The sequence below is a fragment of the Ambystoma mexicanum genome, chromosome 4p, assembly GCF_040938575.1.
Source record: "Ambystoma mexicanum isolate Mex_15411 chromosome 4p, UKY_AmexF1_1, whole genome shotgun sequence".
NCBI lineage: Eukaryota > Metazoa > Chordata > Amphibia > Caudata > Ambystomatidae > Ambystoma > Ambystoma mexicanum.
This window is the reverse complement of record NC_090927.1, coordinates 814,208,353-814,226,270: the sequence shown is the minus strand read 5'-3', so window position 1 is coordinate 814,226,270 and position 17,918 is coordinate 814,208,353. Positions and strand designations below refer to the sequence as shown.

The following is a 17,918-nucleotide window of genomic DNA, read 5'->3' as shown; positions in this document are numbered from 1 at the left end:
CCCAGATTTCGTTTTTGGAGTTTTTCCTAAGAATTCAGCTCGATGCTCCAGCGAACCCTAATCTGGACAAAGCAACGATGGAGCCAAGCCAGCTCCCAAAGGATCCCTCCAGTTGGTTTGCTAGTGGGCTAGCTCTGATGAAAAGCTGGGGGCTGATGAATGTAGCTGCTGCCTCGAGTAAGCTGTTGAATACATAGTGCAAGCCACTTCTAAAACAAAGGGCAGCTGAAATGGAGTTTTGTTTAACCGAGGACAGATTGTGTACATTGCCATAATTAAAATACTACATTACCTCCTGCGTGCATGTAATGGCAGTTGCTTTAAAATATCAAATTAAAAATCTGGAATGGCGTAGAACAATACTGATGGTTAGGCTAGATCTGCTCCCTCTAAAAGTTTGCCCCTTCGAGAGAGTCCACTCAAACTACAGCCCAACTGTAGTCTGGGGCTCTCCCCTTACCAAATAGAGTCCCAGAGCTCAATCCTACGCCACAGTCCGCTCCTCTGTGTTGACAAGCCACACAAAAGTCCATGCAGCTCCTCCGACACCCCACCGGGAGTTGCACTCCAGATAGGTCAGGAACAGGCCACAGCACAGTGTCCCCTCCGCCGGCTGACTCAGCCGCACCTTGCAATCTGCAATGCGGCCGATACCTCACAACCTCAGTCCAGAGGTGTAGGCCACTCCCTAGATGAGGCCACTCTGTGCCATCTCCAGACACGAGAGTCACACCGGAGGGAGCTGCAGCTATTCAGCAACCAGTCACACCGATCGGTGTAGCCTGGGGATATGGATATTGCAGGATATTGGATCACCTGCTCCACTGCTTCACATAGCTCACAGAGAGCTGGCCATCTTGGTCAACTCTCTTGTAGTGAAGTACAGTTAATTTCCACAGTCAACCCCAAAGAAAACACCACACTGATCCACTGAAAAATATTGATTATAAAATCCAACTTAGAATCCCTAATAGTTCAAAGAAGTGAGAGAAATCAAGCTCTAGTTCTGAGCACTCCTGTGCTGAACTCAATTTATTAGTCTTGTGGTCATCTGTTGTACTGTGCAAGGTCACAGGTAGGTAGAGGTGAACCCACACCTCCAGGTAAGTATAGAGAGACAGTCCTGGTTACCTTGCAATGCATGAAATTAGAGAATCCTTTATATGAATTCATTACCACGCAAGTGCGGTTTCTTTACAGTGACATTTTTAATTTGGTATAGACTTATAGTCTGGTAGTGGTCAGCCGACACGTGTTTCGACCGCAACGCGTCTTTATCAAGACAAGGTATATGTTTGAAGGATGTGGGGATGTTGCCCCAGGTTGAGTCTCCTTTGGGAGTTTCCTGATTGGGTCCCAGTCTCTTGGGTCTGGATTCGCCTGAGGCTGATCCTGCAGTCTCAGCGGTCTGCTAAGAGTACAGAAGTACTTGATTTAAACAAAATGCCTAGTATCAACACAGTGCAAGCATATCGATAATAATGATCAATTTAAACCAAACACACACCTAATACTACAGTGTAAGCCGACTACCCTACTTGATGGGTAGGCACTATACACAGAGGCTACGGGGTGGGAACAAAAGGGAACCCTACACATAGAAGAACAATATATTCACAAGATCTTATTCAGGGCCCCAAATGCCAACACATAAAACTGGGCTCTAGGAAGATAGATGGAGGAGTATGGCCATACGGATTTCGATATTTTGAAGAGCAAAGAGGGGCGGCCAGCCAGCAGAAAACAATCACATAAAAAACTAAATGGTGGTGGTGACCCAGGACAACCTAGAGGAACAACAGTGGTGGGGTAGTGGTGACCCATAATCCTTCTGGATGACAGTAGCAATTTCTTCTAAACAGACAAGTTGGGAGAAGCTACACTCCCATCTCATGCTTCTTATTTATGGTCTTCAAAGCCTACACCAATCAACTCCTACAACCTTTGCCAACCATCGGACTAGTAGGTGCATTCATTTTCCAGTTTTCTTTGTTAAGCTACGAGGCCTCCGCATTGGTGGCGAGAGGGGTACATCAGAGGGATTAAATCAACAATTAAATAGTCCCAAATTAAAGGCTTGGGATGTAACCCCAATGTTTGCACGCGACAAACAAGTTAATCTGCTAGTCCTAAAAGGAGCAGATGGGAGGTATTGATCTCAGATTAAATGACGCAAAAATAAAGGTGTTGTCACTTGGCCCATGACAAATGAAGTCTACTTGCCAGAACATGGTTTTAGCCTTCCTGTTATGGACACCACTTTGAGTTTGTTAACTTCCAGCTGGTCTATGAAAGCAAACTTTATGCTGGCCTATTATAACACATTTGTAAAGGGAGATTATTTTTAAAGTAGGTTTAGTGTTTGGACGGGAAGATGGAAGCTAGTGTTGTTAAACAAATACCTCTTCACAAGTGAGGGCGAGGATCTCATTGACGTTGTGTTGCCTTACCTTTGCGTGTTTAGCAGGTGTGGTGTCTGATTATATTTAGCTAAAAGGGCATGACCTAAATTGCTGGAGGGCTTTACCTCTGCTGATCTTTGCATCTCAGAATCCCAGATGCTTTATGTACGCAGGCAGGCAAGAAAGAAATGTCTCTGTACAGGCACTCCGGTTGAGATTGTGAACTAGCACCCCATTTGTCATTTGTTTACCCTCTCTTCTCGCCTGACCACCTTCAGAAATAGTGTGATTAAAATAATACTGACCATTTGTATAGTTCTCACCTCCAACCGAATTGTCCCTTCGTGCTGATAATTGGTATATTCCTACTCAATGGTAATAAAATGAGACCTAAAAAACATGAATCGACCATTAAGGCTTCAAACCTGCAATTGCAGGCTGTACACAGTTACCAGCGGTGAGTGTTTAACTTGCAGAGCCATCTTGTTAGCATAAAGTGGTATAATTTCGCTAATCTGCATGGTGTCCTTCTTGTACTATAGCCCACATTCACAAAATGGTTGTAAATCTGCACAGAGGCAACTAAGTTTGCAATGTATGCAATACAAGTTAAACAGAGGTGAAGCAAAGCAAAGGTGACTTATGGACTGTGATCACATTACTTCCAATGTACTACCATTTTAAAGCATGTCTGGACAATGCCCAATAAAATAGAAACCATGGCATCCTTGGCAGTTTTACATTTTATTCTCTGCATTCAACTTACAACATGCAAAAAGAACACACATCTCTTTGCATTTCATAATATTGGTCTGAGTTCGGATTCCACTACATAAGAGGGAGAACAGAGCCCTGAACTATGAATTCCCTTACTCTGCGGTTCTATTTTGTTCGTTTATCGTTAGTTGAATAGTCTGAAGGAGTTATTTTCATGAGATGGCATACAGAATGAGCACAGCTTTGTACTTGGTGCATCAACCAGTATTAGTGTCATAATTTCAGGTGACACTCTCGGGTATGAGAAAGAACCAACTCTACCCCTTCCAGAGATGCGCCTCACCTTTTCCACTTTCTCAGTTTCAGTGTGTCTTGGTAGAATTTAAGAGCTGCTCCCTTAGGGCTTTACACTTCTAGCCCCCTTTATAAAAAAAGATTCCCTGTCACGCTCAAGTAGCGTTATCTTTATTGATCTGGAGTCCAAAGAACTGTTTGGGAGTCTACCACCTATGATGGTGGGTCAGTGGAAAGACCAATCCTTGTACAACAGAAACTCACCACTTACTCTCTATTTGAAAGGTATGCATTTCCTCCCTGGGTCTCAGAAACCTGAACAAGGTGATATGAGTAAAGGCAAAGTAAGATGTGAAGGGATGGATATTTCTGTTTTTGGAGAGTAGGTGAATTCGGCCATCAATGATTTAGCTAAGAATACTAGCTTTATAGAAATATGAGAAGCAGATGTCAAAAAATATGGCTATATAGTAAAAGGAAACACAAAAATCTCATCATTGGTTTCTAATAAGCCACTATCATAATGGTACAGCCCACCTGGTAAATGGCTGCATCCAAGTTACTCAAAGCCAGGAAAGCCATGTTGTTCTGGACAGCATAGACCAAAGACGGAACACTCAATTTCAGCATTTCTTTTGGGCTTCCCAATGTATGTTCTTTTAGAGATGACATTAGTCTACCAAGACTCCCTGTTTCTCTGTAAAACAAAAATGTGCAATACAAATAAAAACACAAAACAAAGATAACATTTCAAAAACATAACAAGATATACATTATTCTGTTTCAAAGCAACAATAGATGCAAACAGATTGACTCTTCTTGAAACAATGCCGCTTTGCACAATAGTCCACTGGCCATGGCTTCAGGATGCTGTAAATTCTAATCGAACAGGAGATTGTGAATTATCTCAAGCCGTTTAAGTCATTTTGCACAATAGCATGTCAGTAGTAAAATGCACTCATAATTGAGCAAATGGCAACAATTATGAATAGTTGTTGCAATTTACTATGCATTTCTGGGATTCAAACCAGGCTAATCACTTCTATTGGAACACCGAGTGTGAGGAATCTGAGGGCGTCCTCACTTCTTTCCCCCCAACATTTCCTCCTCCCAGGTGGCCAGGGAAAGGCTGTCGCATTTGGATCCTGACCCTGTGGGTGGATATGCGAGGGAGGATCACCTGGGTGAAGGAGACTTGGGAAGTGGGGATGAAGCACCCTTGGGTGTGACATGTTATGCCCCATTTCCCTTTTCCAATGAGCCTAATATTCCCCAGGTCTTTGTAGGGTATTATCAATCCCTTGCCTATTTTTCTAGACAACCTTCTCTACCCCACTTCGGCACTGCGACCAGGAAGCCACCATTGAAACAGAAGAAATACTGGAAGAAACATGAGCGGTCTAGTTGTTGAGCTCATTATCATGAAGCCGGGAACTTTAAAACAGGCTCAGCTAACAGGTATCAGGGGGAAACGCGACAAGCGCAGAGAGTTTTAGGGCAGAAGCTCTGGCGGCGAGAATGTACCTACCCGAGACGCTGGGAGGTTTATGGAGCATGATCCAGTCCAGCGAGCGAGAGGGGCTCGTTGGCAGTCTAAGGCAGAGAAAGCAGTGCGGCAGAGCGAAGGAACCGGGAGCATTGGAGAGGCTCCTGAACGCTCGCTGATGCAGGACTGCTGAGTGCAGCTGACCAGTGCTCCACAGTAAGCAGCAGGGAAGCAAGGAACCGTGGAGAATGCCAAACGCCAGAGGGAACCAGAATGAGGAGACCGTGAATGGAGACGAGTCTCCGGAAGGTCGCAGAAAGAAGAAATCTGACTGCAAGGAGGCCAGTGTGTCCGCTTGGGTGAGAAGGGAGCCCCGGACATGGTGGATGGGCAGCTATGACGCTATGAGAATACAAGGAAAAAGTGAATTGAAAGCAAACATTACCAAGAGTCAAATATGCCAACACTAAGAATCAATTAAGCTAACATTGTTAAGAGTTCAAGAATCAAGCAATGAATTATTAAGCAAGAGAACTAAAATAGTCGCAAAACTGGTCTGCAAGAGAATACGTTTTCTAGCAGGAGTGTGTACACAGAAGCTCATGGTAGTCTGTGCAACCTGAACTATAACAGTAACAGTGTTTCCTAGCAGGAAAGTGTACTGGGAAGCCTATGTTGGTTTTGCAGGTGAAAGCTACTGGAAAAGTGAATGGTAAACTATGATAATAAGCTTCAAAGGCAGTTGAAAGTATAGAGAGTCAAGCCTTATTGGGAAGCTGACACTGTGGCAAGAAACCTATGAAACAGAACCAAGTAAGTTGTTTTTTGTGTGACCTGTGATGGGTCGACTGTGTGGTCCGACAACTGTGCCTAGACGAATACATCCACCTAAGGAAAGGCCACAGTGATTGAAGGAAGCCTACATGAATTGAGACGGATTGAACGGAGGAAACCTATGTGACCTGCGATTACTAAACTGAACTTTATAAAGTGGTGCCTAGTAACCAAACTCGGAAAGCTGCGGAAATATCCCAAGGAACAGTGTAATGTTGGAACATTAACTATCCTGAGGAATTGTGTTGTTTTGAAACATTGGAAGATTTGAAAGTTAGGGGAAGAGAACCACTTTGTTTTAACGTGAAGTATTTAAATAATGCGGAAGGGATAACCCTTTTCCACTAAAGAGCTGGAAGAAGCTCTGAACTATTATTTGGAACACTTCTAATTTGATGCTGACATCCTTACACATTGCATTCCGTTAGGAGTAAGAGCAAGTATAGGTTTTGGACACAGACATTTGCTTTGGACTTCCTGACACAGACCATCATTCGTTTTATTTAGGTAGGGAAATCCCACCTTAGTTTAGGGCAAGTTAGGCATTTTCTCAGCCCTCTTTTTAGTTAATAAAAGGTTCACACTTCAAACTTCTAACTCGTTGTCTGCGTCTCATTCATGATGCCTTCACACATGGTCCTTTGCGAGTAGCATAGCTGCTGGGATGTAATCCACTAGTGTGGGATGCACGTCAATAGTTATTTTTGTTTATGTATATAGAACCCAATGTTCTAGTAAACAATAACTACCTCTTAAATAAAGACTAACATAGACTACATGGGAAGATTAACGTGGCTTCCAGACAGAGGGAGATTTTTGACCGATGGCCTTGGAAATAAACAACCCTGCGTCGCTTAGTGATAAAAAAAAAAACACTCTGGCGAATGTAGAAAATAAAACGTACCTAAACAAACGTGCTAGAAGCTATAAAAGCCAGTTTCTCTGAGGGGCAATCAGTGCTGTTCAAGCGATCCTGGAAAACGCTGTTGGGTAGGAGTGCAGAGCTCGAGAACCAGAAGCAGGTCTGAAATACTCTCGGCATTATGGCTTATGGACAGAGGAGCGACTGATCTGCTCCTTTCTTCTGCTTGGATTGTGAAGCAATGAAATTGAATTTTGGGCTCCAGAAGCTTTTCTTTTTGCTTTTTGAGAGGACTACTATTTTTGATTGAGCTGCATAGGGAAGCAATCCTACCCATGACAATCAGCTCACTACCCATGTACCTACTTTATTCAGATTTGGCGTATGTTTACATCATGGTCAATTCCAGTTGACACTAAATATTTGTAAGGCTTTGCTAGAAGACCATAATGATTTTTGCAAATGGATTTCATACTTTTGGATTTTGCTGGATTGTACATGCAACACGCCTCCCTCCAGGCCCAGGCTCCAGGCATCCAGCCTTCAGTTCTCAATTCCCTACTATCAGAGGACAGTGAGTATGAGAGTCAGTTTTACCCTTTTTTTAATATCATATCGCATTGGGAAAGAGGAGAGGTATTGAGAAGGCAGTTCATTTCAAGGTGCGATTTAGTGAGAATTGATGAGCATGCAATTGCTTTTAAGAAGCTATTATGTTTTTGGGATGGTCGACTCACATCTTGAGTAGACATATAGGCTATGAAAATGGCTATGAAAATGATCCTTCATAACCTTTTTCACATTGAGTTTGCTATGTGTAGTTGTAATAGTGGCAATGCTTATTTATTACTTATTTCTCTTGATAAAAAAAAAAAATGCACTTTGCAAGAGTTTGAGAGGGGTCCAGCACACTCCCTACTGGGGCAGTGGGGAGGTCAAGCACACGGTCATTGGGGGGAAGCAAAGGCTCCGTTAGGTAGAGGTGATAAGAATCATGTCACAGCTGTTAGTGTAGTAAATGACCCCGTCCCACTGGCGAAGGTCTTTGGCTTGAGTTCACAGCCTTCGCCCATGACCTCTGCCACTTTGCAATTATTAGGACAAAAAACCATGGCCCACTGGTATTACTTCCCCACCCATTAGGGCACTCTGGCTGTGGGAAATTGCACCTCTACACCAATGATGGTATAAGATTGTGACCCATTAGGGTAAAAGGCTGAGCAGTATTTTATTTTTTTAAATGTCTTTTCTTTCATTTCCACAAGATCTTTCTGTGGTAATTCCCACAGGAACCAATGTGCTTGCAGTACATTACTATGGAAATGATTTTCGTGGGGACCCAATGTGTTGTTAATCTCGCAGAAAGACCAAAACACCCCGAAACGAAATCTCTTTGTAACTCACATATGCTGCCTTCCCTACTTTGTGCATCTCCCCATCTCACCATTGAAGTCAAAATGTGCCAGCCTCTCTCCTAATATAGTTTCCCCTGGTTTCTTCCTGTGATGCACTTCCGTTAGCATGGTAATCTTGTCTTTTACATGGGGGAATCCAGCTAGATGCCCGAGGTAAGACAGCAATGGTCTGACTAAACAAGGCCTCTATAGCCAGCCCCCAAAGTGCCAAACTTACCATTTGGTCCACTTTCATTACCCCTCCTTCACCCCATACCCTGGAGGTGAAACTTCCGCTTTCCCGCCCCCATGCCCCAGAGGTGAAACTTCCCCTTTTCCGCCCGCAAATATCATTTTTAGAAATAATAACTTGTCATTGATGTAGCGCTTTTATCCATAGAACATTTTTATATACAATTATTACCCAATCGAAATTGGTAGTCATTTACTCCACCTCGGAAAGATGAAAGGTTGAGTTGACCTTGCCAGTATTCGAACCTGCGACCTACAGATCACACACAAGATTGCAGCAGCGAGTTCTCAACCCACTGAGCTATTTTACCAGCAACACTTTTTTTTGTTCCTTCGTATCATCTCAGGGACGTCTTGCATGGAAATACTTTTTTTTGTAAAAAGGTGCTTTTCATTTCTGAAAAGTCTCAGTTCTGCAGTGCATCATGGGAGAGTTTTCTTTTTACCTGAGGCACACCTTCCTCTATCAAACCTTTAAGAAACTACTGAACAGAGTTAAAAAAACATCTGCACCATATTGTGCGCATCTTGTTTCTGATTAGGCACAGATCGAGGCAGCAATTTTTTCACTCTGCGCCCAACTCCTTAAATACATAACTGATGCTCAGTTTTCTAGGGTCTTGTCTTTCTTGACTCATCTTTTGATCTACCCCTTTCATACCTTATTCCCTCCTTCATCCCACCCTACCTCAACTGGAGTAATGTGTGGGCGTAGGCTTTGTTTTGTTGATTTGATGAACGTTTTATTTATTTTATTTATTGTGCATTTATTAGGTGCTTATACAACAAGTAAAATTGTGTTTCAAATCACCCACTTGGCAACAGCGAGGGAACATGGGGTAGAAAATAATACACTGGAGGATAAAGATGAACCTACTATGCCTTGTGAGCTTTCAGAGCGTGCAAGTGCAGGGAGAGGAGAACGGACAAGGGAGAAGGGGGTAAGTGCTAGAGTGCCCATGAGCGAGCAGAGTGTAGGAAGTGCTAGGGAACTTTCATCTGTAAAATATAAAATACAATAAAAGGGTAAGTGCAGGCCTATAGTGGCGAAGGCCAGTAACTGCCAAGGCAGGTGCTGTGAGTAGGCTGAGGTGATTGGATGTGGCAGGCTATGGCCCAGACAGACAAATAAGGGCCCTGGTCCCCAACCAACAGCGACTGATATTAGCAGAGGAGGGAAGGAGGAAGCGAAAAGGAACATCTTGAGGAGCTTCTGGAATTTGAGGAGGTCCAGCTCAAGAGGAATGGCTGGCTATTCCATAAGAGGGAGCCAGCGGAGGAAAGAGCTTGGCCACAGGCCCTCTGTTTAGTGAAACACTTGATATGGAGTTGGCACCAGAGGAATGTAGTGGTCTAGAGGGAGAGCATTTATTAAGAGCAAGTTGCAGATGGCGTGGTCCCCAGCCCCGGACAGCCTTATGGATGATGCAGAAAGATTTGAACTTGATCCTTGCATCGACCAGGAGCCAATGAAGAGTTTTTGGGTCAGGAGATATGCGGTCCTTAGGCTTGAGGACAAAGATAAGTCTTGCTGCCCTATTCCGGATTAGCTGGAGGGGATTTAGAGAGGAGGAGGGTAGATTCAAGAGAAGGCTATTAGTCTAGCCAGAGCACCAGAGCTCTGGTAACATTGAGATTCTCTGGGAAAGTGAGAATTCCTTTAAGAACGAAGAGTTGAAAGTTGGACTTCTTGGCAATGTCCTGAATGTGAGGGAGGAAGGAAAAAGGAGTTGAAGATAACTCCCAGGTTTCTGGCTTCAAATGAAGGGGGAAGGGGGAGGGGAGAGATCATAGAAAATGGCCAGAGTGAGGGGAAGAGAGGGAGCAGGGTTCTCATTGGCATTGAGGCAGCAATCTTTGGTGTTAGGAAATATTTGAATTTATGGGTAATTTTCCCTCCAGTTGTGAACCCGCCCGCCGCCCCAACTTTTACATTTTGTCTGACCATCCTAGCCTGACTTTTATCAGTGGAGCCCAGCCTTCTGCTGTACTGCACTGGGCTTTTAAAGGGGAAAATGACGTGCCCTTCCAACTGTCAGTACAGAGAGACTTTGTTTCCCTTAGTCTTTCACTTTGTTGCCATTTCTTGGCAGCATTTTATCAGTGCACCTTCCAGTACAGTGCGCTTTCATTTTTAACACCCTTGAAGGATTTTTGGTGAATGTACAAGCGTGTCCAGGACAGAGCTGGTGGCAGCAGTTACCTTTAAAGCATTTTTGACTCTTTTCAAATGGTCCAAACCGCGATTACCGCGTTTGGCCCAGGAGTGTGTGGCCAGCGCCTAAAATCGCCATGCCACGATGTCCTTTGTTCTGTCCTTTTGTCCCTTAGCCTTCCCCAGGTCGAGCAGACCCAGAACGTCCCTTATTTGCTCATGCAGACCCCTGCGCAAACCGAAGCTTTCGCTGGCTTCTGCATGTCCTGTGTGTGTGTGCGCTCAGGATGTGGGCTGGAGCGGTCTCGTTCCAATACAAATCCTTGGTGCCAGGATGTCTGGTGTGCTGGGATGACTGGGACCACCATGGTCTGTGATTGGACCACGTCTGGGATGGCTGAATGTGAGCAGATCTCCCATTGGTTTCTCTTCGTTTTGGCGTGAAGGAGACTTTGGATAAGAGAAGGCACTCTACACCCATTCCAGGTCGATCTTCTGAGTTCACAACAAACTTAGTAAAGGAGCCAAGTATCCTGAACCAAAGAAACAGATCTGTGGAACTGCCGGTGACCCGCTGGAAGGTTTGGCATCCTGTCCCTGCTGTTGCCCCATCGGACCACCTGTTTCTCATTGATCACAGAAGGCCTGCAAGGGTGCTTTGACCCATTGGAGTAGTGGGACTAACTACTCTGCACCTCCTGCTTAACCTGCAAACAAGCCCCTTCGGAAGTGTTCCTGGACCACCAAGTGAACTGACCAGCTTGTACGGGACATTTGCCTTGGAACCGCCGATGTCTTGAGTTTCGATCCAAGACTTTGGAAACCGTAAACTCTTGGTAGAAGGCACTGCCCCGCGGAGTTTCATACACCTAGCATTCCTAGGTCTGGAATTAGGAGAGTCCGCCTCAACCAGAGCCTCTGCGGTAACAGAGTTGCCCCACTGTGGTGACAAGCTTCATGGGTGCCTTGCTGCTGTGCAACCCTGTGCACTAAGACAAGCTGCAGTGGAACTGGCCAGATCCTTTCCCCAGGAGCAGAGAAATCGCCACTGTTCCGCTACGGTCTGAGGTCCCGCAACACAGCCCATGAAAGCTGGAGAGACGCACAACTGCTGGATGCGAACCTGCAAGCAAACTGGACTTGTCAGATGAAACTGCGTCGAGGGTTAGTGAATACTTGCAACCCTTACCAGTGGCCCCTGGTGCATCCATAGACTTATGCACGACTGTCCCCCAAGAGCCACTCACCTTTGTTAGGATAGTATGAGCTACCATCCTATTCCCGATTCCTGGAAATAGCCCTACACCCTTGTGAAGACCCACGTCAAATAGTGGAACTCTATTCTTTATCGCCTTACCCCCCCTTCCCGAGACACTACAGCCCCTTGAAGAGACCCGTTTTGTATTTTAACGCACAAATCGAGCACTGCAGTGCTGAATGTACTTTTGAGCACAAGGCTCCACACTTCGTAGGGATTGGACTGCCTATTAGTTAGGGTTGAGACTCTTGAAGAATTGCCTAAAGTATATTTGCACTGTGACCCTCTTCTGTTACAGCTTGTGGATCTTTACTTGATAAATATTCCTTTAGGCCAACGTTCCCTAGCGTTGAGTTAGTATTGTTAATATTGCTGTAGTTTCACTTTGTGTTTGCGTTAAAAGGCCTTTAATACATTTATATGTATTTTGCATATATACACCCGACAGAGTAATCTGTAGTGGTGTTTGCTGTGTGTGCTCATTGTGGGCTTTCGATCACTATCACCCCTCCCAAAACCTAGTATTGAATGCTGCCAATGCTACCTTGACTGGTCTGGCTTGCCCAGAAGGTTACCCTGTTCCAAGAAAATAGGCTGGCCTTCTGTACCTCTGCCCTCCAGGTCAGTTCAGAAATCCATCTTTACAGTTGGCAGTGCACCAGGACTTGATGGAAGATAGGCAGTCCGGGATGATTGAATATGCAAGAGGGTCAGCAGGACGTTTGAAAAAAAGAGTTGTGCATCATCTGCGTAACACTGGAGGTTGGGGGAAAAGGAGGGAGTGCCAGCTGAGCAAGGTAAGTGTTAAAGAGCCAGGGAGAGAGGTTGGAGCCCTGGGAATCCCACAGGTGGAGAAGGAGGTAGGTGAGGAGTAGGTACCCAGAATAACCTCAGACGAACGTCAGTTAGGAAGGAGGTCAGCCATTGCAGAGCCCGCTCCAAGATACCCAGGGTATCATGGAGCTGATTTATGAGGATGGGAGTGGTTTGACCCTGTCAAAGGCAGAGGAGACATCAAGTAGAATGAGGACAGCTGGAGAGTTAGAATCCAGAGATGTGAGCAGTTTCCCACAGGTATTCAGAAACGCAGTTTCCGTGCCTCTGGATGCTCAGAATCCAGATTGATGGTCGTGGAGCTTGCCAACAAGTTCAGTGTGTGAGGTAAATTGGGAGAAGGCCAGCTTCTCTCCAGGAGTTTCCCCAAGGAAGGGGCTGATAGAAGTAGGGGGGTAGATGGCTGGACAGGTAGGGTCGCTGAAGGTTTTTTTTAGGGGGTAGGGGGGGCACAAGGGAGTGCTAGAGGGCAGACAGGAAAGAACCAGTAACAAAAGAGTGGTTGCAGAAATCAGCAAGTGCAGGGGCAAGAGAGCCAATGTTGTCCTTGATGGCTCTGGAGGAGCAAGGGGAAACCTGTTTGGATGAGACCTTCATAGAGAGCACAACTCTGGTGACCTCATTAGGTGGGACAGGGGAGAAGGAGGAGAGGGAGGAGGTAAGACTGTGGGAGGCCATAGGAGGCAAGGAAGTGTGGAAGGGTTTGGGAGAGCGAGAGTAGCAAGGGTGCTCAGGATGTCCAGAGTTTTTGTGGTGAAGTGCGTAGCCAGTGCTTTGCAGAGGACCTGGGATGGAAGAGGAGAGGAAGCGGCTGCGAAGGGTTGGCTAGTTCTCTGCAGATTTTGAAGAGTTCAGCTGTGTTGTTGGATGCACCAGATATCCGTGCCTGAATGTGAGTCCTTTTCTTGGCATGGATGGAGATTTTGTATTGCCTTTGGAGCCGGCGGCAGGCCAGTTTGCCAGAGGGTAAGCCTGAGGTTTGCCACTTCCGTTGCGCAGCTCTGCACTTGCGTTTCAGGGCTGCAAGTTCAGAGATGTGGCAAGTATTACACTTGGAGGCAGGTTTCAGGCGGATCCTCATGACTGGGGAAAGAATGATGGAGTTTGCTGAGAGCAAAGTCAGAGGTAGAGTCTGGGGTGGGGGGATTTGGAGGAACGAAGGTGGTTGTGAAGGCAGCAGCTGACACTCGTTTCATCGAACGGATGCTCGTGAACGAGGTTGGCAGGGCTGGGGCGGTGCAGTCAGAGGGCCGAGGGAATCCAGGTAAGAGGAGAGAGTGGTTTGACAGGGAGAGAAGGGTGATCATTGCGGGTTGGGGGGAGAAGAGTGGAAGATCAGAGTGGATGAGGACATCAAGAGTGTGTCATGCCGTATAGGTAGGACGAGAAGGGAGTATGGAGAGGGAGAGAGAGGTACAGAGGACAAGGAAGAGAGTGGATGCTGTGAGAGGATTTCAAGTGTATGTTAAAGTTGCCCAAGAGAAGGAGTTTAGAGGACGCGGAGGAGAGAGGAGCAGAAATCAGCCCATTCGGAGAGGAACAGGGTGGTGGCGCCAGGGGGCCTGTAGATATGATAGTTTATTTATATAGCGCCTATACACAATGTGTTTCAAAGCGCTTTGTGGCAATCATGGCAATGGTCAGAGATGAGGAAGAAATGACCAACTTGCATACCAGGGTCTCAAAGGAAGAGTAATGCTGGGTTGGTATGAGGGAGGAAGGAACCTACTCAGGGACGATTAAGGCGACCCCACCGTCAGTACGGTTAGGTTGTGGCTTGGAAATAATCTTGTAGCCATTGGGGAAGAAGGGAGTCAAAAGCAGTGCCGAGCTGGCATTGAACCATGTCTCTGTAAGAGCGAGAATGTCTAGTCAATGTCTTCAAGAAGGAGGCAGATGTCAGTGAAGTGTTTGTTGGCTGAGCGGGTGTTACGTGTGGCCACGTGAAGGAGATCTCTGCCCTTGAAAGTTTGAGGAGGAGTACAGGGGTGTGGTACACCAGTCGGAGGCGGGGGTGGAAGGAGAGTGGCTGGGGGAGAAGCAGGTGAGGGTTGGAAGTTAATGAGAGATTGCAGGCAGCGGTCGAAGAGAAGTAGGCTGGGTTAAGGGCCCTGAACAAAGATCGTGCCAGTGTGGTAGACATTAATGATACAGCAGGATGATGAGAAGTCCATCAAGAGGACTTCCCACTTGGTGCCACCATTAATGGGAGAGGATGTGAAAGGGCAGAGAGTAGAGATAGCTGGAGAGGGGACAGAGAAGAGAAAATCAGTGAAGACCTGTCTGGAAGTAGCGCTTACATAGGTAACTGCGTTGGGTAGGCCAGGGTTGGTGCTCAGGATGTCATTTTTGTGCTTTTTTCTTCCAGACTTCATGAGGGAGGGTAGGCGATAGTGTAAATGCAGCACAAACCAGTCCCAGTTTCACTGCGCCAAGTATAGCAAAATAAAAATCGGGAGTCCAAGTGATTTGTATGAAAGAACAGCCTTTAAAGTCCAAGATTTAGTACAGGCAACAGCCTAACACGCGTTTCGAGCCTTTCACGGCTGGCTCTTCATCTGAGGCTATTATTAAACATAGGATACAATAACAAAATGGAGTGTGCAACATTCAATAATATAGTGACACCATACAGTAGCATAAGCAGGACAAATAAAGGCATAGCATCCAGGGGAAAAGCAGGGGATAAATGAGCCAAAATTAAATGTAGGCAATTTGCAGTGGGGTTAATGCAAGACAAAAACAAAAATCGAAAGCATATTTGACAAAAGAAAAAATCATAAACATAATAAATTTACAGCCATACCAAAAGTGGTGTAAGTCCATTAGGAGGTGGATGTTGAAATATTCAAAATAGAGAGAAAAACAAATTTGTGCTAGGGTTACAATTTATTCGATGGAATGACTGCAGCGGCGCAATCAAAAACAATAATGCCAAAAAAATAATCTAGTGTAAATTTACACCTTATAAACCAGGCACCAATTAATCTGAGGCAGTATTACCTTAATAGGGATAGAGCCTGAAATTTAAGCTGAAGGGACAATGCCCAAAAAGTACTCTGCGGCGGAGAGAGAAACAATCAATCTATGGAGAAATGGCCAAATTGTTGCAATTTGAGGGATGAAAAAAAAGGGTAATTAATGAAAGTACCTGAAGGCTTCGCAATTGCGGTTAAAGCTGCAAAATAAAGGAAAGGAAAAGGAAGAAAAGCAACGAACTGTGTCAATGGATTGAAACGAATTTAAGTTAATATTTACCAGGTAGTGAAAAGCAACTGGTTAATGCAACAAAAAGAACGCACGCAAACAGAAAGAGGTACCCATTAGTAGCGCTAAACTGAGCGGGCTTGAATAGGTTAAACCTCCGTCTCGAATTTGAAATAACACTGTATTACAATTTCAAAGTGAACGGGGGGGCCACGTAAACCCGTCTTACCTGGTCGGCTTTTTAGACAGACTGAAAAAATCAATGCGCTGGTCGCAAAGCTAGAAAAGGGACTAGATAAATGCATCAGGTCAGAAAAACATGGCAGAAGGAAGGAACCAATAGAGCCGCCATGTTTGAACTGCCTAAAAATACAAGGCAATTCAATGGGTAAGTAAGGGATATTAAATGAAACTAAAATTGCCTAAAAAATTCTCAGTGCACAAACGAGAGAAAAATGCGAAATAGAAAGCCACTAAAGAAAGAAAAGGAAAGTACATTTTTTTATTTTCTTTTTTCATTTAAAAAAAAAAAAAAACGAAAATAGTGGGTGGAAAGCGAAAGTGAGGGCAAAGTGGGTAATTACTAAATGAATTGCACGCGTGTAAAAAAAAAATCAAGAGTACCATTAAGCAAAATGGAGAATTTTGGATAAATAAATCGAGGGAACATCATGAATTAAGAGGGACGGGATACTGTCTGTGAGTGTGCTGCTGCAAGAACATGTACAGGTTGCACAAGGAGACCAATTTACAATAATTAAAATAATGGCCCCCTGGGTAAATATGTTAATATGTGTGCCAAAGAATAAGAGGTTAGGCACATAAACAAAAATTCCATACAGTGAGGGCAGTGGCACCAAATTGGCAGAGACAAAAATAGGGACAGCCTGCTGTTACAGGAAAGTAGCAAATTCATGGTCCGAATTTAATCCATTAAAGACAGTACGGTATTTACAGATTAGTCTTGCTTACAATTGTCGTAATTTCAAGGTTAGGTTGCCCCCTCTCGGAGGTAAGGACACTTTGCATAGGCCAACAAAACATATGTCATCCTTACAGTCTAGTTGATAAGTTTTTTGCCAGTGGTTCGCTAAAGGAAATTTGGACTCTTGACTACCAATTGTAGCCAAGTGCTCACGGATGCGAATCTTCAAGGGGCGTATAGTGCTCCTAATATATTTCAGACCACAGGTACACATTATACAATACACAACAAATTTAGAATTACAGTTGATGAAAGAATAAATTGTGTGATCTTCTCTAGTTCCAAAGGAGACCTGTGATGTTTCCAAAGTAAATTTACACATGTTGCAAAAGCCACATGTATGAAACCCAGTGGCCTGAGCTGAATGTAGCCAAGTCAATTTAGGAGAGGGCATACTCATAAATGAAGGACAAAGTTTATTTTTGAGCGATTTGCCTTTGCTAAATGTTATACTAGCAGTCGGATCTAACCAGTTGACGATGTCAGAATTAAGGTGTAACAGGTGCCAGTGTTTCCTCAGCACATTATGGATCTTGTGACTGTCCGAATTGAACCTCGTGATTAACCTAATTTTCTGAGTGACGGGAGACTTGTCATGAGTTTTAGGAACAAGCAGGTCTGCTCTCTTTAGCTGGCGTACTGAAGCTAATGCTTTATCGAGACAGCTATGATGGTAGCCTCTCTCAAGGACACATGATTTAATGGTGATACTTTCATTGCCAAAATCCTTGGGATTAGAGCAATTCCGCTTAGCATGGATAAACTCACCTTTCGGAATGTTAGCCTTTACATGATTTTATGACAACTTTCTGCATGCAATGCTGAATTGACAGAAGTAGATTTACGATAAGCTTTAGTGACTAAACCATTAGGGGTTAAATCAATTGATAGATCCAAAAAATCAATATGTGTTTGGCTCGCAGTGGAGGTAAATTGTAAACCCCAGTTATTATTGTTCAAGAAGACAACACATTCAGAAAGTAAATCTTGTGTACCAGTCCAAATTAGAATAACATCATCTATGTAACATTTCCACAAGTGAATGAATGGAAGAAAAACAGGGCAAGCAAATACAATTGTTTGTTCAAAAAAATGCATGAAAGCATTGGCAAGTGCTAGTGCAAAGCTTGCACCCATAGCCACCCCAATGAGTTGCATGAAGTACTCATTGTTAAATACAAAAACATTATTCTTAAAAGTAAATGTTAGGAGCTCTTTCACCATTTCATTATGATCAA

At 44.5% G+C, this 17,918-nt stretch overlaps 1 protein-coding gene across 2 annotated transcripts in view; it reads right to left on the bottom strand.

The window, feature by feature from the left end:
• SLC35A1 (solute carrier family 35 member A1) overlaps window positions 1–17,918 on the bottom strand; it is a 383,699-nt gene that overhangs the window by 99,693 nt on the left and 266,088 nt on the right. For both annotated transcript variants that reach the window (XM_069606380.1, XM_069606381.1), the window contains exon 3: window positions 3,951–4,110. In XM_069606380.1, the coding sequence (XP_069462481.1) occupies window positions 3,951–4,110 (160 nt within the window). The remainder of the gene's footprint in view (window positions 1–3,950; window positions 4,111–17,918) is intronic.